The 22,736-nt window shown below is 41.1% G+C and overlaps 1 protein-coding gene across 3 annotated transcripts in view; it reads left to right on the forward strand.

Annotated features, from left to right (window-relative positions):
- The window catches only part of SNX9 (sorting nexin 9), a 116,693-nt gene that overhangs the window by 15,166 nt on the left and 78,791 nt on the right, over positions 1 to 22,736 (forward strand). For 2 of the 3 annotated variants that reach the window (XM_058735773.1, XM_058735774.1), the window contains exon 1: positions 2,855 to 3,037. The exons of the other annotated variant lie outside the window; for it this stretch is intronic. In XM_058735773.1, coding sequence (XP_058591756.1) covers positions 2,870 to 3,037 — 168 coding nt within the window. In that variant the 5' untranslated portion in view covers positions 2,855 to 2,869. Of the gene's footprint in view, positions 1 to 2,854; positions 3,038 to 22,736 lie in introns of those variants that run through there. 3 annotated transcript variants of the gene reach the window in all.

Genomic DNA, 22,736 nt, shown 5'->3' on the forward strand with positions numbered 1-22,736 from the left:
AAGGAGTTTTCTCTTGGCCTCTCCCTCCTTCTTCCTTTCTTTCTTTGTTTTTTATCTTTTTGAAGTTGGAGCCAAGGCCAAGTACTTACATGTAACCCCCAGGAATGCCCTAAAGCAGACATTTGGTGGTGAAACGTATCACATCTGCTTTATAATGTTGGGTGACTGTGTTTAAAGTATTTGACCATTCTTGAAGACTTCTGGTGACCTCTTTGACAGCATATCTTTGTTTGACTTTTCAAGCCCCAGCACTGCTGGCTGCTGGTCCCTGTGAAGGGTGGCTTAGTACCAACTGTCAGCTACAGAAGGCTAATTACGTAAGAGGAAGAAAAAGTACAACCAGGGCACCATTCATTTTTTCCCCCACAATTGTACACCATTACTTATTTGTATAATCTTCAAAATCGTGGTAAAACATACATAAAGTTTACCATTTTAACCGTTTTTTAAGTGTATAGGATTCAGTGGCATCAGTACGTTCACAATGTTGTATCACCGTCACTTATTTAAAGAGCTTTTTCATCATCCCAAATGGGAACTTGGTGTTGTTATTCAACAATAACTCAGCCTCCCCCCTACCAGCCTATGGTACCCTCTTTTCTGTCTTCTGTCTAAGAATTTGTCTCTTGGAGGTGCCTCATGTCAGCAGAGTCGTGCGGTATTTGTCCTTTTATATCCGCTTGCTTCACTTGGCATGACGTTTTTCTAAGTTCATCCGGGTCTTTGCATGTCTTAGACTGTCATTCCTTTTTATGGCTGAATAATACTCCACTGTCATTTGTTTAGCCATCTCCTGATGGACACTTGTGTTGCTTCTACCTTTCGGCTATTGTGAATAATTGCTCTAACAGTGCTTATACGTTTAAATTAAAAAAAAAAATTTAACGTTTATTTAGTACTTTTGAGAGACAGAGAGCATGCGTGGGGGAGGGGCAGAGAGAAAGAGGGAGACACAGAATGGGAAGCAGGCACCAGGCTCTGAGCTGAGAGCACAGAGCCCCACGCGGGGCTCAATCTCATGAACCATGAGGTCATGACCTGAGCCCAAGTCGGACACTTAACCAACGGAGCCACCCAGGCGCCCCCATTTAAAATTTTTTTAATGTTTGTTTATTTTTGAGAGAGCGTGAGAGAGCACACTCCTGAGTGGGGAAGGGGAAGAGAAACAGGGAGACAGAATCCAAAGCAGGATCCAGACTCTGAGCTGTCAGCATAGAGCCCAATATGGGGCTCGAACCCACGAACCATGAGATCGTGACCTGGGCTGAAGTCAGATGCTTAACCGACCGAGCCACCCAGGTGCTTCTATATCGATGTTTAATTTAAAATCAACATTTAATTTTTAGTGTTCACTAGGTACAATAACTAATTTCGTGTTTAGTGTTAATCTTGTCTCAGATAATGGAATTAGTTGACATTTCTGGGTTAGTTTCCATTGATTTCCCCTCCTCATTGGGGTCTAATTTCCTGCCTGGTATTTTTTGATTGGATGTCACACTTAGTGAATTTTAAGGGTGTTAGGTAATTGTGTATGTTTCAAAACCTTCTTGAGCTTGTACTGGAATGTAGTTAAGTTACTCGGAAACCGTTAGATCCTTTTGATCCTTGCTTGAAGTTTTGTAGGATGCGATGAGGTAGGTCAGCCTTGGGGACTGTTTTCTCCCCACCACTGAAGGGATGCCTGTCTGAATAATTACCCAGTGCCCTGTATCACAGAGGTTTTTCACCATGGCTGGTGGGAACCCCAGCTTACTCCAGCCTTGGGTGAACTTGGGAGGAGATTGTTCTGCCCGCCGCTTCTGTGGTTTTACTTCCACTGTTGGGCAGTTTTCTCGCATGCGTGTGCCGATCGCAGATCCCCAGAACGCGGGCTCTGTGCAGCCGTTTCTGCTCCCTCTTTGCCACCCCCTCCCCCAGTCCCATCTTGGAGTCCTCACTGCAGAGACATCCGGAGGCTTCGCCTGGGTTTCCTTCCCTCCCTGTGGCCCACAGTCACTGTGGCAGTTCTCAGGCTTACCTCCTTGCCCCCCTCTCTCAAGATCACAGTCCTGGGCTGTCCCGTGTCCGTGGCCTGAAAACTGTGGTTTCACATATTTTGTTCAGTGTTCAAGTTGTTTAAGGTGGGAGAGTAAATCCAGTACCTGATACCCCATCTTCTCTGAAGCTGAAGTTTGCCTGCTATTTATCAGGACATTTTTGTCCGTCTTCTAAAGTAGGTTTTGTTAAATTGGCCTTTTCCCAGGACAGATCATCTTCAGAAGAAAAAGGGGGCCGGTGTCGTCCTTCCCTCCCCAGCGCTCACCTTTCCGGTCTCTAGTGTAGCAGTTTCGTGGTGACCTCTACCCGCCTGCTGCTTCCACGCACATCCCGCGTCGGGTCACCCAGGCATGCGGGGACCCCGAACCCCCCCCCCCCCCCCCCCCCCCGCCGTTGCATTGGGCATGTATCTGGTGCAGGCTCCCTGCCGGCTGGCAGAGGGATTCGTCCTGGGGGGGAGTCTGCACACACTCCTTCTGCTACCCTCGCCTGCATCCTGATGTGAGCTGGCGCCCCAGTGCTGTTGCCCTCTGCTTTTATTCTCCTTACTCTGCAGGCTTCTGTCTCCTTATACTTAAAGTGCATTTCTTACAGACAGCACATAGTGAGGGTCTGGCTTTGTTCTCAGGTCAACAATCTCTCTTTTCATTGAAGTGTTTAGACTACTTACATTTAATGTAATTATCCATTTAATATAATTTGCTTCGGTTTAAGTACCGTCTTGCTATTTCTTTATTTGCTGCATCTATTGTTTCATGTTTTTCTTTTCATTTTTAGGTTATTTAATAGTATTTTTATCTTTATCATTTGCTTATTAGCTATTTATTCACATATGTTTCTCTCTCTCTCTCTCTCCCTCTTTTTTTCCTTCTGTCTGCTCTCAGGTTCACAGTATGCACCTGTCAATGCACACTCTGACTCCACCTTCTGGTGTCACGTATACCCACTCTGTAACAATGCACTTCCACATCTGCCTCCCGTCCTGTGTGCTGTTTGTCTGGTACATTTTATTTCTCAATGGTATAACCCCCACAGCACACTGTTGTCCTTGTTTTAAAAGTCCCTAATCTTTTAGGGAAAAGAAACAATGAGAATTTTTTGTAGATGACCCACATGTTTACTCTTTCTCACGGTCTGTGTGGGTGGGTGGGTGGGTGGGTGGGTGGGTGTGTATTCAGGTTTCTATACAGCGTCGTTTTCTTTCGGTAAATGAGCTCCCTTTAGCATTTCCTGCAGTGTCAAATTGTTGGTGATAAACTCTCTTAGCTTTTGTCTGAAAATGTCTTTATTTCAATATTATTTTGCAAGATGTTTTTGCCGTATAGGGAATTTTAGCTTTATCGTCTTTGTTATTTTTTACCACTTGAAAGATAGATTTTGACTTGCTTCTGATAGGAAGTCTTGAGTTGTTCTTTGTTCCTTTGTACGTCATGTGTCTCCCCCTCCCCCCGCCTCCCCCCTCCCCACCACCTTTGGCTGCTTTTAAGATTTTTCTCTTTATTGCTGATGTCCTGCATTTGATTATGATGTCTCTTTGTGTGGTTTGTGTGTGTGCGTGTGTGCTTTTTTCATTTGCGGGACTTACTCAGGTTCTAGAATTTGGGGATTTTAGTTTTCATCAAATTGGAAAGTTTCTGCCATTATTTCTTCAAAAATTTCTGCTCTGCCTCCCTGCCCTTCTGGAATTCCAGTTGCATGTGCGTGAGACTGCGCGGTACTGTCTCACAGTCCACAAAGGCTCTGCCCATTTCGTGACCTCTTTCTGTTCATAGTTTCTATTCCTATTTCTTCAAGTTCACTGACCATTTCTCCTGGAGTGTCTAATTATCTGTTGAGCCCATCCAGTAAATGTTTTAATTTCAGAAATTGCATTTTACAGCTCTGGTTATTCCATTAGGATCTTTTTTTTTTTTTTTTTATAACATCTATTTTTTTTCTCCTTATAATCAGATGTTCCTTTAAGTCCTTGAACATATTTATAGTAGCTATTCTAATGTGTCTTCCAGTGTTATTATGTCTGACATTTCCTGGTGTGTTTCTATTGACTGATGTTTTTGTCCTAGGTCACATTTTTCTTTCTTGGCTTGTCTGTTAATTTCTTATTGGATGGTGGACATTGTGTTGGCATGTTGCTGAGTGTCTGGATTTTGCGTTCTGCCTTTAAAGGGTGTTAAGGTGTTTTGGTAGGCAGTTGAGTTACTTGTGAACCAGTCTAATTCAAGACTTGTTTCTGTTTTGTATGGGGAGGGGGGTGTCCAGAGTAATCTTATCCTAAGGCGCCTCTACCCCAGCCCCATTGGGGTCTCTACCGAGAATGCTGTGGATGTGTTCAGTGAAGCTTCTCCACTCTGGCTAGTCCGAACTGCCTGACCTCTGAGCATTTTTCCAGCCCACACCCCCCCTGTAGTTGTTGTTTGGTTAGCCTTAAAGAGTTTTACCCTGTCGTATGCAGCTTGGTATTCAGCAACAGGCTCAAGGAGACCTCCCTGCAGGTGTCTGGAGCATTTTCTCTGAGTAGATGCTTTCTGATAGTCTGTTCCTCAATTTCCAGTTTCCTGAGCCTCCTGGAGTTCTGGTCCCACTCACTTCACCTCAGCAGGATCTGTGCTTTCCACTTGTGGCTCCCCGCTTGGGTTCTTCTCTTAGCTTTTGAGTCAGAAGCTGCCTCCAGGCAGAAAGCTAGAGCCTTCATAGGGTTCACCTCCTCTGTTTCCCTTCTCTTGGAGTTCACTGTCCTGTGCTGCCCTGTTGTTCAATATCTGGAAACTGTCATTTCATGCATTTTGTCCAGTTTTCTAGCTGCAAATGGTAGTAAGAGGGATAGTTACTCCACTGTGGCTTTCTGCTATTTGATTTTGATTAATTTTGTTATGTTTATTGAATTTTGATGTATCGTTCATTCATTAATTACTAGTCCTTCTCTTCTCTGTTTTATTTGGTCTGAACTATAGCCTCTTGAATTCGGCCTTCAATAGTTTTATCCTTATAAGGCCCTGAGTTGATTCAGGTTATTCTAGGAAAATACTGAAGTTCTAGGGCACACGTTTATTTTTGCCGTTTTGCATGTATATTCAGCGTCTCAGGGTCTCAAGATAACAGTGAGGGCTGCATGATAGCTCACATCCCCATTCCTATACTTTTCCCCAGCACACAAGTGAGCCCTCTGAAAATCTTCATATTGTTTAAGAAACATGGGCTTCCAGGAAATTTCAGTTCTTGTGAGGAACTTAAGGCACTGAATACAATACAACATTTTGATAGATTCCTTTGTGATGACTATTTCTTCTGTCATGAGATAATGTATTTTTTCCTAAACGAAATTGTTGGAGTACTGGGTACAAAGTAATCAGTGTAGTAAAGGACTAAGGAGTACTTGACCATGATAATTAGCATAGGCTGGTAACCAGGGGCTAATGGCTGAAACAGGAATTTATTTTATTTTTTCAACGTTTTTTTTTTTTTTTTTTTTTTTTTATTTATTTTTGGGACAGAGAGAGACAGAGCATGAACGGGGGAGGGGCAGAGAGAGAGGGAGACACAGAATCGGAAACAGGCTCCAGGCTCCGAGCCATCAGCCCAGAGCCTGACGCGGGGCTCGAACTCACGGACCGCGAGATCGTGACCTGGCTGAAGTCGGACGCTTAACCGACTGCGCCACCCAGGCGCCCCAGGAATTTATTTTATAGGACAGTTTAATCTGATCAAAGTTTTCAGTCTCATGGGGGAAAAGAAATATTTCAAGGTAGTTTGTGCCATTTTAGAAACTATGCTGAGTTTGTATGAAAGAGTGGGATGAAATATTGAAAGATTTTAACATGGTCCTTGGCTATTGTTTTTTGTGGCTGTATAGTGCTAAAAATAAGGCGTCATCCTACTGTATTCCTGAGGTCGTAGTATGTTTCAGGTGCCCTTTAAGAGATCACAGTTTGTTTGCGATGGAGTTTATTTGTAATTTCTCCCAAAATATCCCCTTGGGATTTTGAATGAACCTTCAGTGCATTTATAGACTGACATCTCTGTGCAGTTACTTACCCCTTTGTTCTCAGGAACATGGTGTGATTTGCTGGTGGGACTTTCCTCATGAGGTTCTTCATGTTTGTGGTGATCTCTTCTGCTTTGTATTTTGGCTTTTGTTGCTTATTGGGAATATCCTCCCAGTTGTATTTTTTTTTTTTTCATCAAGTCAGTATTTATGGAGAAACTTGATTTTTGCCAGTTTATCTTTAAATCGGTTTTCTTTTTTTTTTTTTTTTTTTTTTTTTCCAACGTTTTTTATTTATTTTTGGGACAGAGAGAGACAGAGCATGAACGGGGGAGGGGCAGAGAAAGAGGGAGACACAGAATCGGAAACAGGCTCCAGGCTCCGAGCCATCGGCCCAGAGCCCGACGCGGGGCTCGAACTCACAGACCGCGAGATCGTGACCTGGCTGAAGTCGGACGCTTAACCGACTGCGCCACCCAGGCGCCCCTAAATCGGTTTTCTTATCACATGTTCATTGTTCCAATATTTTTGCAAGTGAATGGGATCGAGGGACCCCTGGGACCATCCTCAACATTGCTGTAATATCTCTACCTGCATGCAATACTCCCCACACACAGGGGCGAGGGGGGTGTGAAGCAGGTAGTTGACCCTGTGTGTGGGGGGGTGGGGGGTGGGGCTGCTTCTCTCGAGATGTGAAGTAACAGATTACAGAAACACCTTTTGTGGGGATAAGTAACCAGTACTCAGCACTTTGTCTTGAACCCCAAGGCTAGTTCCAGAATGCTTGGCAGGCTAGAAGGATGACACAGTTAAGTAACAACTTTTAGCCTAATATGGAGTGTGTGTATGTGTGTATATGTGTGTATGTATTATATGTATGTATGTGTGTGTATATATATATATATGTGTGTGTGTATATGTGTGTGTGTGTGTGTGTGTATAAATAAAACCCAAAGGTCACAATAACTGGCATTTACCGGGCCCTTTGTGCCAGTCACTGTTACAACCACTTCATATTTATGACTTCACTTATCATTGGTGTCACGAGGCACATGCTGTTATCCTTATCTTATTCTGGAGGAATTTGAGACAGACTTTAAGGAATTTGGCCAAGTTCAGAAAGCCATTGAAATGGTAGAGTAGGGAGTTGACCCCTCGTGGTCTGGCTCCAAAGTCAGCTCATAATTGCCATGTTGCCAGCGATGACATTTCCTCTCCCGTTTGTGGGGGAATGAAAATCATTGTCAACACACAGCGTTGACTGTTGCGGGGTTGGGGGGGGAAGGGGGGACCAGTCAGATGCTGTTACTGGGAGTGTGTATGTTTTCGACCAGTTGTCTTTGGGATTTGGGGCACTGTTTGCTTTTAGACTCTTCTTCCCCTTTTTTGCTCCAAGGCGATTGTCCTTTTGCAGTCACACTATTTCAGTTTAGGCTGGGAGTCAGGTTATCTTCTTAACCACAGCTAAGTAAGCTTTCATGTGCTTTGCCCTGGAGGTTGCAGGGTGGGTTAGACACCTTGCAGCTGTGATAGAGAACAAGATAGATGTGCTGATATGAACACTCCTATGAGGACATAAAACATGAAATGTAGACGAGCATAGGTGCTGTGGTTCTAATTGGCTCTGTGTGTGTGCGCACGTGTGTTAAATGTTTCAAATCTGTTAGCCCTTGTGACCTTTGACAGGAGGAGAGGAACATTTTTTAACTTTTCCATTTGTAAACTTCATTGTATTGCTTTTCATGTCGTTGTAAAATGTAATTATGTGTATATTTATGTGGAGCGAAGGTAACAGTACTCAGAATGGGAACTCCTGGAAGACAGTACAAATTCTGTCTGCCCCCTTCCCACCCCACCCCCCTCTTTTAAGTTATGCTTGGGAGCATTTTGTGCTTTGTTACAACCAAGGAAGCATTCTCCTGTAGATTGTGGTATTTTCAGCAGAATTCTGAGCTTCCTAGGTAGAGGCATTAAACAGTACTTCCAATTTTTAATTTTTTTTCAACAGGCAATAGACTTATGTTAATTAAAAAAAAAAAAAAACACGAAAATGGTGCAGAGAGAATGACACAGGAAATTCCTATCTGTCCCCGCCCCCGGCCAGCTGGCTTCTCTCCTTGGGGGCTGTGTTACCGGTTTCTTTTCCCTCCTTACAGAGATAGTCTGTGCACACACAAGCAGGGGCATTTTGCCCCTCTTTTCACACAAATGACATACCAGGCTTTATTTTCTTATTTAACACATCCATTAGAGACCATCGCACCTCTGAAAAATAAGCAAATCTTAGTGGTTTTTTGCTGGAGCATGCTGTTCCACTTTGTGCAGCGCCCTACTCTCCTTAGCAATCCCTAGTGCGCCTGCTCGCTCACTGTTGTAAACAGGGCTGCAGTGAGTACCCTTTTATGCACATCGCTTTGCAGACATGGGAATATTTCTAGAAGATACGTTCCTAGAAGTGCAATTGCCAAGTAAGAGAGTCTCTGTTTGTAATTTTCATAGACATTGCCATCCACACCGTAAGAATCCTCACTCCCATTCCCACCTAAGAATAATCTACTTCCTGAACCTACGGCTTCATCAACAATGATGTTGCTATGAGTTTCTAAATTTTTTCAACGTTTATTTATTTTTGAGAGAAAGACACAGTGCAAGCGGGGGAGAGGCAGAGAGAGAGAGAGAGAGAGAGAGAGAGAGAGAGAGGGAGAAATAGAGTCCAAAGCAGGCTCTAGGCTCTGAGCTGGCAGTGCAGAGCAACTCAAACAATGATGTTACGAGTTTCATTTTTGTTTCTCTGCCATGCTGGTAGGCGAAAAATAATGTTTGGTTTATATTTTTAAGAGCCATCTTTACTTTTTTTTTTTTTTAATTAATTTATTTTAAGAGAAAAAGAAAGAATTCCAAGCAGGCTCAACACTGTCGGCACAGAGCCTGACATGGGGTTCGAACCCATGAACTATGAGATCACAACCTGAGCCGAAATCAAGAGTCGGATGCTTAACTGAGCCATCCAGGTACTCCACCCTCTTTTTTTTTTTCTTTCTCTTTCTTTCTTTCTTTCTTTCTTTCTTTCTTTCTTTCTTTCTTTCTTTCTTTCTTTTTCTTTACTGATTTGTAGGTGCCCTCTGTAGAGTAGGGGAACTAACCTTTAGTCTCTGATATGAATTACAAATATTTGTTTGTCATTTGTCTTTTTTTTTTCTTTATTGTCATTATTTTTTATCTTATTTATATTGGCTTTCGCCAGGCAAGGCAGGTATCTTTTACTTGAGTGAAGAGAAATCTCTCTCTCCCTCCCTCTTAAGGACTTGAAGATTCTGTTTCACATGTGAAGCCTTCCTCTACTGCAAGGTTATTTTTTAAATTCTCCTCTAAGATTTCCCTTGGTACTTCTTGTAGTTTCTTAAAAAGTTTTTTTCCCGTGGAGAATGTCAAACATATTCAAAAGCAGAATAGCATAATGAAGCCAACACACCCATCACCCAGCTTCAACCACTATTGACTCCTCTTGTTTGGTCCAGACCCCTCAACTTCCCCTGCTCTTGCATTTTCTGAAGGAATGCCAGATCTCTTGTCACTTCATCTGTAAATATTTCAGTGGATTTCTCTAAAGATGGGCGGTACTTTAAAAATATAACCACAAGGGCGCCTGGGTGGCTCAGTCGGTTGAGCGTCCGACTTCGGCTCAGGTCACGATCTCATGGTTCGTGAGTTTGAGCCCCGCGTCGGGCTCTGTGCTGACAGCTCGAAGCCTGGAGCCTGCTTCGGATTCTGTGTGTCCCTCTCTCTCTGCCCCTCCCCCACTTGTGCTCTGTCTCTCTCTCAAAAGTGAATAAAGATTAAAAGAAGTTTTAAAAATTAAAAAAAATATATAACCACAATACCATTTTGATACCTGAAAATTGAATGCTTTTTAAATATCCCATAGCTCTTAAGTATTCAGGTTTTTTTATTATCATAACCTTTTTTTGCATTTTGTTGAACTCAGAATCCAAATAAAGTCTATGTATATTGCAGTTGGGATCAGTCTCTGAAATCTCTTTATTTATGGGTTCCCCTGTTCTCCCACCCCCAGCAGGCTTGTTTTTGTCTTTGAGATTTGTTAGTTAGAGAAAATGGATTCTGTAACTTCCTACATATGGATTTTCCTATCACATCCTCATTGCATAGTTAAATATATTTCTTTATACTTCCTATAAATTGGTACTAGGATTTAGAGTGTCCATAAGATGCAAATTCTTTTTTCAAGTCGATTTTGTAATTGGCATTGTATTCCATCAGAAGGCAAATAATTTCTGGCTGTCTTTTGGAGGCACTATGCTTAGATGCATTAAAGTATTAGGGATTGAAAATGATGTTCTAATTCTATTACTCCCTTTTCATTTATTTCATTTATGAGCTATCTTCAAGGTTCATCCATGTTTAGGCATTTTGCAGAATTTCCTTCTTTTTAAAAGCCTAGTTTAAAATACCACATTTTCCTTATCCATTCATCTGTCAAAAGGCATTTAGTTTGTTTCCATATCTTGTCTATTATGAATAATGCTGCAGTAAATATGGGTGTGCTAATATCTCTTTGAGATCCAGATTTCAGTTCTTCTGGATAAATACCCAAGAGTAGAATTATTGGATCATATGGTAGTTCTCGTTTTAATATTTTAAGAAATCTCCATACCGTTTTCCATAGTGGCTCTACCATTTTGCATTAGCTAGAATATTTTTATAAAGGGAAACTTATCTGTTACTTGATTCCTTAGTGGTACAGTTTGTAAAAAAGGGGCAAGATAAATGCCAGATTTTTCCCACCTTTATTTACCAGCTTTCAGAATGCATTGGTTCCCTCATATCATATAATTGTGACCCATTATTTTTATCATTTTGAACTCTCAGGTTTAAGTAAATTTGATGCTCAGTCCACTGCAGCCTTTATCCTTATTGTTGCTTGTATTGCCTCTTGTTTGGGTAGCGAGCTCCCCTGCAAGTTGGAGCCTGTGTCCTTTCAACACTGTCTTAGCAGGTTTGGCGAGTGTCTTTGATATCTGATAGGAAAAGATGTTCTGGGCCCATCTGTGTATGTTGTGCATGTGTTCTTGTTTTCTTTTTTCTTTGTTTTTTTTTAAGTTTATTTACTTTTGAGAGAAAGAAAGGGAGAGCACAAGTGGGAGAGGGGCAGAGAGAGACCTGAAATTGACCTGAAACCAGCCAATTCTCTAAGTAAATCTGATTCCTTTTAGTGAAATGTGCTATTTGAAGATTCTAATCTGGGCATTAGCTATGTGATTTTTTTTCTTTCTCACTTTTTCTCTCTCCCTTTTCTCTCTCTCTTTTTCTCTTTCTTCTTGTAAATATTTGGTCCATCTTAGAATTTATATTGGTATAGGGCATGAGGTAGGGATTCACTCCCCCCCCCCCCCCCCAGATCGACTCACTTACAGTAAAGCAATATAATGCCCTCATACTACTTATTATACTGGTACTTACTACTATACATTGGGACTAGTTGTGGACTTTCTACTTTTTCTCTTCTCTGCTTGTTTTTTTGACGATTTTTTTTATTTTTATGTATTTATATGGCCAAGCATATTTTAGAATCAGTTCTGTTTCAGAAAAAAAAAAATCTGTTCATCTTTTTATTAAAATCTGTGACAGAGTTGCTATCTCAGTGGAGCCTCCCATCTTAAAACGTGGGAAGGTTCTTTGCATGAATTAGTTTTTCTGGTCTAACAAAGTACCTGCAGACCTCGTACCTTAAAACAACAAAGACCTACCTTTTCTTTAGCTCTATGGGTTGGCTGTGGGTGGCTCCTGTGGTCTGGAAAGCCCAGCTGAGGCTGGAGAAGCTTCCAGTGGCCTTCCCCCCATGTTGGGGTCTCATCTTGTGCAGGTCAGATGCCTGGGGTGGGATGGCGTCCCCTGTAGAAGCTAACCCGGGCTGATTCAGTGGTCGCAGAGGCGATCCTGGTAACAGAAGAGGGCCACCCTGGGTGTGCAAGTGTTTTCATGCCTTTCTTCTGTCACATTTGCTGTTACTCTCTTGGCCAAGGCAGCAAGCACATGAACAAGACCAGAGTCCAGAGGTGGAAAAATGGCCTTCCCTTCTCAATGGGAGGACTGGCAGAGTCACCCTGCAAAAGGATATAGGGATACAAAGATTTATTGTGGCCCTTTTTGCAAGCAATCTGCCACACTCCCCAGTTTTTCCAACTTTCTGTGTCTTTCAGGAACATTTTAAGGCTTTTTCCAGATAGGCTTCTATTTTTTGTTACTACTATAAATGGTGTCTCCCTCCTCCCGTTTTAATTTAGAATTCTTGGGCGGGTGGTACGTGTATACAGCAAAAATGGAAATGATGTGAAAAGGAATCCACTGAGAGGAATCCACTCTTTTCCTCTCCCATCTCTATAGGTAACCAGTTTAAAAATAATTTGTTTATCTAGTGCTTTTTGGTGGAAATATTGGCAAATACAAATATCAATCTACGTATGAAAAAAAAGGAGTATTCTCTATGCCCTATTCTGCGGCTTGCTTTCCTCACTTAGTGATATTTTCCTTCCATGTCAGCACATAGAGATTGTTCTTATTCTTTTATTGCTGCGTAATATTCTCTCGTGATATAACAGTTCCCTATTGTGAGACACTAGGGTTGTCTACAGTCTCTTTATATGAAAAACAGTGCTATGTTTTCACTGGTACACATTCTGCGTCTAGAGAATGGAGTCCAAAATGAGATTTCTTTTTTAGTTTAGAGAGAAAGTGCGCGAGTGGGGGAGAGGGGGCAGAGGTAGAGAGAGGGAGAAAATTCTAAGCAGGCTCCATGCTCGCGTGAAGCCTGATGCAGGGCTCAATCCCATGACCCTGGGATCATGACCTGAGCTGAAATCAAGAGTCAGACACTTAACCTGACTGAGCCACCCAGACACCGACCAAAAGAAATTTCTGAGTCAAAGGGTAAATTTATCTTTAAAACTTTATTGAGGGAAAAAGAAGAGAGGGAAAGAAGCCACAAGAGAGACTCTTAATGACAGAGAGCAGAGGGTTGATAGAGGGTGATGGGGGGGAGATGCACTAGATGGGTGATGGGTGTTAAGTATGGCACTTGTGATGAGCACTGGGTGTTGTATGTAAGTGATGAATCACTGGGTTCTATTCCCAAAACCAATATTGCACTGTTAACTAACTAAAATTTAAATTAAAAAGAAAAAAAAGCTTCTGCACAGTGAAGGAAACAACAGAACTAAAAGGCAACCTACAGAATGGAAGAAGATATATGCAAATGACATATCTGATAAAGGGTTAGTATCCAAAATCTGTAAAGAACTTCTAAAACTCAACACCCCAAAGACACATAATCTACTTTACAAATGGGCAGAAGACATGAATAAACATTTTTCCATAGAAGACATCCAAATGGCCCACCGGCACATGAAAAGATGCCCAACATCACTGATCATCAGGGAAATACAAATCAAAACTCCAGTGAGATAAACCTCACGCCTGTCAGAATGCCTAAAATCAACAACACAAGAAACAACAGGTGTTGGTGAGGATGTGGAGAAAGAGGAACCCTCCTGCCCTGTTGGTGGAAATGCAGACTGGTGCAGCTGCTCTGGAAAGCAGTATGGAGGTTCCTCAAAATTTGAAAATAGAACTACCGTACAATCCAGAATTGCACTACTAAGTATCTACACAAAGGCTACAAAAATACAGATTCAAAGGGATACTTGGACCCCATCATTTATAGCAGCATTATCAACAATAGCCAAATTATGGAAAGAGACCAGATGTTCATCGACTGATAAATGGATAAAGATGTGTATACACACACACACACACACACACACACACACACACACACACAGAAAATGGGGTATTATTCAGCCATAAAAAAGAAAGAAATCTTTCCATTTGCAACAATGTGGATGGAGCTAGAGGGTATTATGCTAACTGAAATAAGAGTGAGAAAAATACCATATAATTTCGCTCGTGTGGATTTTTAAGAAACAAATGAGTAAAGGGGGAAAAAGAGAGGCAAACCAAGAAACAAACTCTAGGGACGCCTGGGTGGCTCAGTCATTTATTTGAGTGTTTGACTTGGGCTCAGGTTATGATCTCATGGTTCATGAGTTCGAGCCCCACATCAGGCTCACTGCCGTCAGCCTGTCAGTATAGAGCCTGCTTCGGATCCTCTGTCCGCCCCCCCTTTACCCCTCCCCGACTCGTGTGTGCTGTCTCTCTCAAAAAATAAAACATTAAGTATATATTAAAAAAAAGAAACAGACTCTGAACCATAGAGAACAAACTGATGGTTGGGGGGGGGGATGGGTTAAATAGGTGATGGGGATTAAGGAGGGTACTTGGTGTGATGAGCACTGGGTGACATAATGGAATTGTTGAGTCACTATATTGTACAACTGAAACTAATATTACACTGCTAACTAACTAAAATTTAAATAAAAGCTATTATTCCTTTGAAAAGAAAAAACAACTATGCTGAGACAGCATTTCTCCCTTACTGGATTGGCAAAAATCCAGAAGTTGGGTAATTTATTCTGTCTGTGAAACTGTAGACAGCCAATCACCTTCATATATATGTTGCTGGTAATAGTTTAAATGGTACAGTCCCTAGTGGAGATCTGGCAACATCTTCCAAATGAATTTGCCTTTCCTTATGTGTGAAATTGAGCATTCTTTTTTTTATATGTGTAAGTACCATTTATATTTTCCTATGAACTGTTTGCTCCTCTGCCCATTTTTATGGGTTCCTGGTCTTTTTCTTAAGTTCTAGAAGCTGTATATATTAGAGTAACCCTTTGTGACATGAATTACAAAGATTCTTCTATGACTGATGCAATATATATTAATGACTTTTTTATAATAATTGTGTTCCCAGCCATGATATAGAGATCAGATTATGGCCCCCTGAGCGAGATCTGGGCTGCCGTGTGTTTTTTTGTTTTTTTTTTAATTTTTTTTTAACGTTTATTTATTTTTGAGACAGAGAGAGACAGAGCATGAACGGGGGAGGGGCAGAGAGAGAGGGAGACACGGAATCGGAAGCAGGCTCCAGGCTCCGAGCCGTCGGCCCAGAGCCCGACGCGGGGCTCGAACCCACAGACTGCGAGATCGTGACCTGAGCTGAAGTCGGACGCTTAACCGACTGAGCCACCCAGGTGCCCCTGCCATGTGTTTTTTGTAAATAAAGTTTGATTTGAATGCAGCCACACTCATTTATTGCACTATTGCGTATGGTAGCTTTTGCACTACGGCAGCAGAGAGACTGCATGGCCTGCAAAAGTTCAAATGTTTAGTACCTCACCCTTTACGGAAAAAGGAAAACCGACCCCAATTTCAAGCAACCACATCAAAGTGTTTAGTATGATGAAACCATTTTGATATGGCCTTAAAAATAAAAAAATCCAGGTAACTTTAAATGTGTCTGTGCAGTTACGAAGCAGTGGGCAGAATAGGCAGTCACGTGCGGGTGTCCTAAGTGTCTGTTTTGGCGTATTACTTGGTCATAGTGATGTTATGTGTGGTATGGCCAGTTTGATGCCACCTAATCAGATAACTATTAAAACACCTTTGTCTGATTGGTCTCATGTACGGTACCAAAGAAGCTTGGATCTGGGTGAGTCTGGGGAGAAAGTCGCTTAAAGTCATCCCAGTCTCTAGCAGTTTGGTTTGGTTCCGTTCAGAGAATTTCCTTGGCTCAAGTGCTTTTCCAGAACTACTATCCATACGTGGACTACAGGGAGGGGAAAGTGAGGTGGAAGCGGATGGTACGATGTGATTTATTTATGATCGCTATTTAAAACTTTCTGTTCCTCTTGTGATTATGTAATTGATTTGCCCTTTGCTACACTCAGATTTAAGATTGTTCTCAATATGTCTTGGAAATTCGTATTCCTGTACTCTGTGAGCTGTTTCTGTTTACATTTCTTTTTGTGGAAATTTCCCAAATTGCTCATCGAATTGACCACTAGTTAAAAAATTCCTTTAAGTGCATCATATTTCAGGAAAACAGATGAAAGCCCACTTTAGGAAAAACATTTACAGAGCATGTTAATTTCACTGTGGTAGTTCATTCCTGACATTTTTGCGTAAGAAAAGTTTTCAGCCATTCTTAATGGCTACTCTGGTTCTTTGTAGAAATTTCTTTTGGAAAAAGATCTTTTATAGAACAACTATTAAAATAAAACCTTAACAAAACTTTAACATCTTAACTATATTCTTCTCTTATTTTAGAGGTAAGGACACGGAGATGGGGAGAGGGAGGGGAGAGACTCTTTTAAGCAGGCTCCACGCCCAGCACTCGGAGCCTGATGTGGGGCTTGATCTCATGAATGTGAGATCATGACCTGAGCCGAAATCAAGAGTTGGATGCTTAACCACCTGAGCCACCCAGGTGCCCCTTGACTATATTCTTGAATAGATAATAAACACATTGCTTGTGAACATTTAAGGAAACAGACTATTTCCTTTGTTAGGGAGCAAGAATTCCTGTCTTTTAAGGGTCATTCTAGCTGGACCAAGAATCAAATTGTCAGACAATTAACAGGAGAAATTGTCAGACAGATTAACAGGAGAAAATCAAATTTAATGGCATATGTACAGGGAATCCACACAGACGTGGAAATTCCAAAGACCGGCAAAGTGAGGTGTATGTGTCATTGTGAACTAAGGAGAAGGGGGCGGGGGTCTGGGATTTCAGAAGAAAGGAATGTTCTTCACGGGGTGATAAGAAGACCAGATGTTTAGTAATTAGATGTTTGCCCAGCCCTCACACATGGGTCACTCAGATAAAACTTATCTCCGTGAATACCCTTATTCTGGGAAGGACCCCCAATGTAGATTTTACTGTGTAGTTAAGGGAGGAGCAGAAGTTTCTCTTCAACCTTCGGGGTCACTTGCCTTCAGCTCAGAATAATCCCCATGCCAGAGTGGCCCAGTTTGGGGTGGCCTGCTCTTAGCCCCTACGGCTTCCTCCTGAAACTTCCCTGAAGTTTCACACATTAAAAAGTTGAGCTGATAGGTTGTTTTATCCCATTGAACCAGTCTCTTAGTCCTGACAACAGGTCAGTATAATCTTGTTCATTTCATGAGGTGGTGACACAGGTGTGTTCTCCAAGTTACCTCTGTGGTAGTCAGGCTGCTGGGAACTCTGGAAGCTAGGTACCAGGCTGATATTTCCAGGGGAGCGTTATTGGCTCCATGAAGTCAACGTTAGTTCCCTAAAGCTGTCCGGTCACATCTGAGTCTGCGCGTGTCTCTCAAATACGACATTCCAGTTGAAGCTTTCGTAATACCCTTTGGTATTTGGTAATACCATGTGGTCATACCATGTGATAATACCATTTTTTCCATTGGTGTCCTGTCATAAGGAGAACAGATTCGTATTGAACTTATGCAAAGAAATAGATTGCCATAAGCATATAAGAATACTCACTGAGAGTTTCTGAGTTCCGGAGGGTTCAGATAGGGAGAAAAGAAAAGTTTCAGTTTGTTCAAAAAGGTGTATTTTATCAAATCGCAGTAAGTCGATTAGCTTAAGAGAAAACGTCTTCTTAAATCTGGAAAAAAACCAAAACATTTTTAAAAAGTCAGCAATGTTCCAAGCAAAAAATCATAAAAAGTGTAATTGTCTTCCTCATTTTCGGTCCCACGTTATTAATTCTTCTGCTCGAATCCGGTTCTTCCGCTAGTTCCAGAAATTTTTACCCAGTTCAGTTTTACGATCTGCAGGTTATCAGAAACCTGTACTCAGAGTTTTTTTCCATGTGTCTCATTGAAGATGAAACACATTTGCAGGAAGCCTTTGTAGAGGCATCTGAGTAAAAAGTATTACTGTCTGTAAATGATAAACTTACATAAAAATGGCCGTGGTTGAAGATTTGATTAGAGTTCACTACAAGCAATTGGTAAGGAGATTGGGTTATTTTTGTGACATACGCTTCAGGATAATAACACACCAGGACATCAGATTTCTAGGAGTTTCATGTCATTTTTACAACACTTAACTTTAATAACATATCTACATAAGTATAATGTAGGAGAGTTTAATATCACTTTTTTGACAGTGCTCCCCATGTAATTTAACATACCAAATAAGCCTGATTAGTTTAATTTCTCAAATCTTTGAAACGTTCCATGGGCCCTTTGTAACACCTCAGATTGTGGTCAAAGACTTTATTTTAGAATTTGGTTCTGGGAAGTATGTCAGAAAATATCAAAAAATTTGGATAGTTGATTAAATAGAATCACAAGTCATTTTGAAAAAATATTTAATTATTCATTTAACCACAATGACAGTACAAGATTTCAAAAACCAATACAGAAGATTACATAGTTGTGAGCAAAATTGAACTCTTTTCATATTAAGACTCAGTTTTCTTAAGTAATCAAAGAGCTGATAAACATAAGAAATTATTTTGGCAAACATGGAATAATTGTTAGAGAACTTAAAAGGTAAAGAAAAACCTTTGTTTACAATTTCTTACGAAATTGTAGACCAATAATAGTTCAAAAGAACTTTGTACCGTTAACAAAGAAAAAAAACTAAACCATTGCACCAGGGTACTTTTGATGTTAAAACTCATTTACTTATTTGAAATTATCCTAATCTTAGCCAGTACAGGCCACACGTAAAGTTTCTTTCTGAAGAGTGTTTCTCTGTAAACCTTACACACGTTTCTTTTTCACGTTCGGATTTTGTCCTAAACTTTACCCTTTTAAGTAACTAGTCTCACTGGAGGACAAAATTCTTTTCTTTTTCCTTAACAGACATGTATTTTATTCCTCATACTTTTTGTTATCAAAAGCACATCCCATTTTCCTCACATACCAAGTTGTTTCCCTTATTATTTCCAGTGCTCTTAATTACATTTGTTAGAATTCTTAGTGCTTAGAAACCTTAATTTCTAGTGAAAACTGAGTAGTAAGCAACTGTGAATTGTTACACCAGAACTCTTTAGATTGGCAGTTTCATACTTTATATGAATTTTTTTCATAGTACAATAAAGCACAAAGTATATTTATTAACAGACCCGAACGTATCCTTAGTTTCTCTGGAGTAAGACAGAAGTAGATTACTTAATGCTTCATTATTTTATCTTAATTGGAAATGATCTAGACAATCAATGAATTCTCATCATTTAACTTCGTGAAATTTTAAGTTTTTAGGTTACCAAAGATTTTGGAAGCTATTTAAAAGCTACAAACCTTCTTATTTTATTTACAGCTATTTAATTTACTTGTTCTTAACAGTTATGCTTAGCCTACCCGTAAAACTTCATGAGGCATTAGACAAAGTCAGTTGTTATTCTGAGTTTTTTTCCTCTGACATATTTTACAACAGAGATACCATAAGTTTATTTGACTTTTAGTAAACACAAGCAGAATGAAAGTTTATATTTAATGCTGATAACTGTAAATACATGTCTGCTTTAATTAAACCAGCAACCTTAAATTGGCTTTCATACCACATATTGTCCCAGGTCACATGAACTTGAAAAACATTTGAGTTAGTTTCTATCTTTCTGAGTTTTAGGATGGCCAATCCTTATAAGTGCTTGCCTTCAGATCAACTAAATAAAGGTCTTTTACAAATTAATTTTAGCAATATCATCCAGAGGTAGAGAAAACACGGACACACACAAAAATACACAGGCAAGATGTAAACAAAATCTTAATTTTCTTTTTTTTTTCCTAATGTTTATTTTTGAGAGACAGAGAGACAGAGTGTGAATAGGGAAGGGGCAGAGAGAGAGGGAGACACAGAATTCAAAGCAGGCTCCAGGCTCTGAACTGTCAGCACAGAGCCCGACGCGGGGCTTGAACCCACGAGCCGTGAGATCATGACCTGGGCTGAAGTCGGACGCCCAACCGACTGAGCCACCCAGGCGCCCCTTAATTTTGTTTCTACTAATATTTGTGGAGAGGACATTACAGGCCCAATTTAAGATACTTCTCTCTTTTTTTCTTCAGTTTCAGGAGATTGTGGGCTCTGTTTACATTTCAAAGACATAAGATTATTAATTTCAAGGGACAGAGAAAGAATTTCAAAAAAGTTTTTTTTTAAAGAGTTTCAAGGTGATTGTCATTTAAAATTTACTTTTTGGGGGGGCCTGGGTGGCTCAGTCAGTTGAGTGTCCAACTCTTGATTTTGGCTCAGGTCACAATCCCAGGGTTGTGGGATCAAGCCCCGTGTTGGGTCCACTCTGAGCACAGAGCGTGCTTGAGATTCTCTTTCTGTCCCTCTCCCCTCTCCCCGACTGCCCCTTGAATAAAAGAGAAAAAAAAATTTTTTAAGTAAAATTTACGTTTTTAAGGTACAGAATTTAGTTCCAATATCCTGATCTTTTATAATACGTACACACACATTTTGAGAGGAATAGGTAAGGTTTGGAGATTGGTAAAGATAGGTGAACTTTCACCTGTTTCTAGAGTTGTAGTTCTGGTTTTAGAGAGATTTGTAAAATAAAGGCAGTTATTCCTAATTCCCCAAACACCTGGATTAGAGCCTGAGTATCAAGAGACTGACTCACATTTTTAACTATCAGGGAGAACTTTAACTAAAATGGGAACCAAGAGGTTTCTGCCTTTGTAAAGTATGTATGAAGCATTTCAATAAGCATTTTTCTGGATACAAAATTTACCCTTGGCTTCTGTTAGTCCCTAAACATTGGCCTTTTGCAGTGTCACTTGTATAAGGGCCTAGGAGAAATTTTGGTCATCTATTTCCTCAGTGAAGGGAAAGTTGTGAATATAGTCAAATAGCCTTTCTGATTACTTTCTGAATTCAGTGGGGTCATTTGAAAGTAGAGGTAAAAGGTACTTCATAATTTAAAAGATCCGACGCTGTTCAGAGGATGCAGATTCTTTTGCAGGGGGTTGTCTAGGATATACCTGCAAAGGACATAGTACAGGAATGCCTACTCTTCAGTAAACCCTGATCACAGAGCCCTGGAAAGTAGGAGCAAAGCAATCCTTATTGCCAGTCTCATGTGCTTTTGTTGAGATTTTCTGGCTTTCAGCTTTTACATGAGCAACCTTAGAGCCTAGAGATTAGGCCAGAGTGATCTCTGTAAATCTTGTAGGGAAAGGGAAGTTAAAACAGGCAGATGAGCCTGGAATTTACTTTGGATGTGGATATTTATTTTTAAATCTTAAGGCTAATTTCTGTTCTTTTATCTGGTCAAGGGAGTCCCTGAGGCTAGCCATTACATTAATAAGACAATTGAGAGCTTTTTTTTTTTTTTTTTTTTTTTTTAATCTAAATATAGCCTATTTAAAGGATCCATTGTCTGGCCATTGGTGAGTTGGATCTATTAATAGCAACTCAAACCAATACGCCTTTTAGTGGTTTAACCAAAGATGCAAGAGGCATCCAGAGGGCATAAATGATGTAGCTCCCATGGTCCAAAAGTTTACTCCTAAAATTAGCCTAGGAAAGCAAAGGCACAGGCAGCAATAAGGATGTGTGAAAATGCTGTGTTCAGTCTCCCGCAAGAATACGAGATGCCTCCAGTCCCAGATCCGCTAATCCAACACCAAGCAGATGCTCCCGGAATGGGACTTCCCAGCGCTAATCAAGCAATGAAGGCTGAGATGACACAGGTTCCTCTGGACTGGAACCTCTCATGACAGATACCCCTGAGAGCTGGCACAGCTGGACAGAGGAAAGAGGCTTGGATCCCCAGCCTATTCAACTGGCCACCAAGTGCACCCTCTGGATGGTGGAGACCAAAGAGAATATTCCCATTGGTCATAAAGCCAAGCTCCTAGGACATAGAACAAGATAAAAGGAAAAATCTAACAGCTTTATCTAAGCCTTAGGTTTCCTTAAGCCACACTAATAACTAAGAGGGATGTGCTGTTGGTTTGGAGACTGTTGTTTTAGAGTGTACCTCATTGCAGGTGGCAGGTGACCTAGTGTCTGTCTACCCTGTTCTGTGACCAGTTGGTCCTATCATAGGAGTCTTCCTGAGGGTCTAGCAGCTTTTAAGTGCTTGGCCCACGCCCACCAATTTTGTGGCTTTGGCTTCCGTGATGGCCTTTAGCAACAGATGACAGACAAAAGGCACAGACGAAGGAAAACAAAGACCATCTCTGGGAGGAAATGGATGAGTAACCAATGTGTACTCTACCAAATTTAACCAAAGAGTCGCTAAGCCCAAGGAACTAGTTCTACAAACCTTTTCTCCTGCTAATCTCAATTTAGAAAGCGAGTAAAGGACTCTCACCAGTGTTGCCCCATCCACTCTGCAGGGGGAGATTCCGGGAAGCTGATGTGGTGGGAAATCTCACTTTCTGTGGCTGCTTGTCAGTTGTCCTGGGATCTGTCAGCCTCAGCAGTGTGCTGGGGAATGGTGGCCAGCGAGTTAAAGCATCTTGCCACCTACACCGACAGTCAGGTAGGAATTCTTCCTGCCCTTCTAGCCAGACTGAGAATCTAATTAACATGAGACCGATTAACAGGAGAAAAACCCAATTTAATAGCATATGTATGGGGAATCCACACAGATACGGAAATTCCAGAGACCGGCAAAATGAAATATATATGTAGCTGGGGCCCAGGGGTATAAGAGCACCTGGCTCCGGGGTCCCCAAACAGATGAGGTTTAGCTGCTCACCCCTGACAAAATCCAAAGGCAGAGAAACGAGATGTGGTGAAACAAGAAAGGAATTGATTTCACTGAGACCACCACTGGGAGGCCAGCAG

The sequence above is a fragment of the Neofelis nebulosa genome, chromosome 6 (assembly GCF_028018385.1).
Source record: "Neofelis nebulosa isolate mNeoNeb1 chromosome 6, mNeoNeb1.pri, whole genome shotgun sequence".
NCBI lineage: Eukaryota > Metazoa > Chordata > Mammalia > Carnivora > Felidae > Neofelis > Neofelis nebulosa.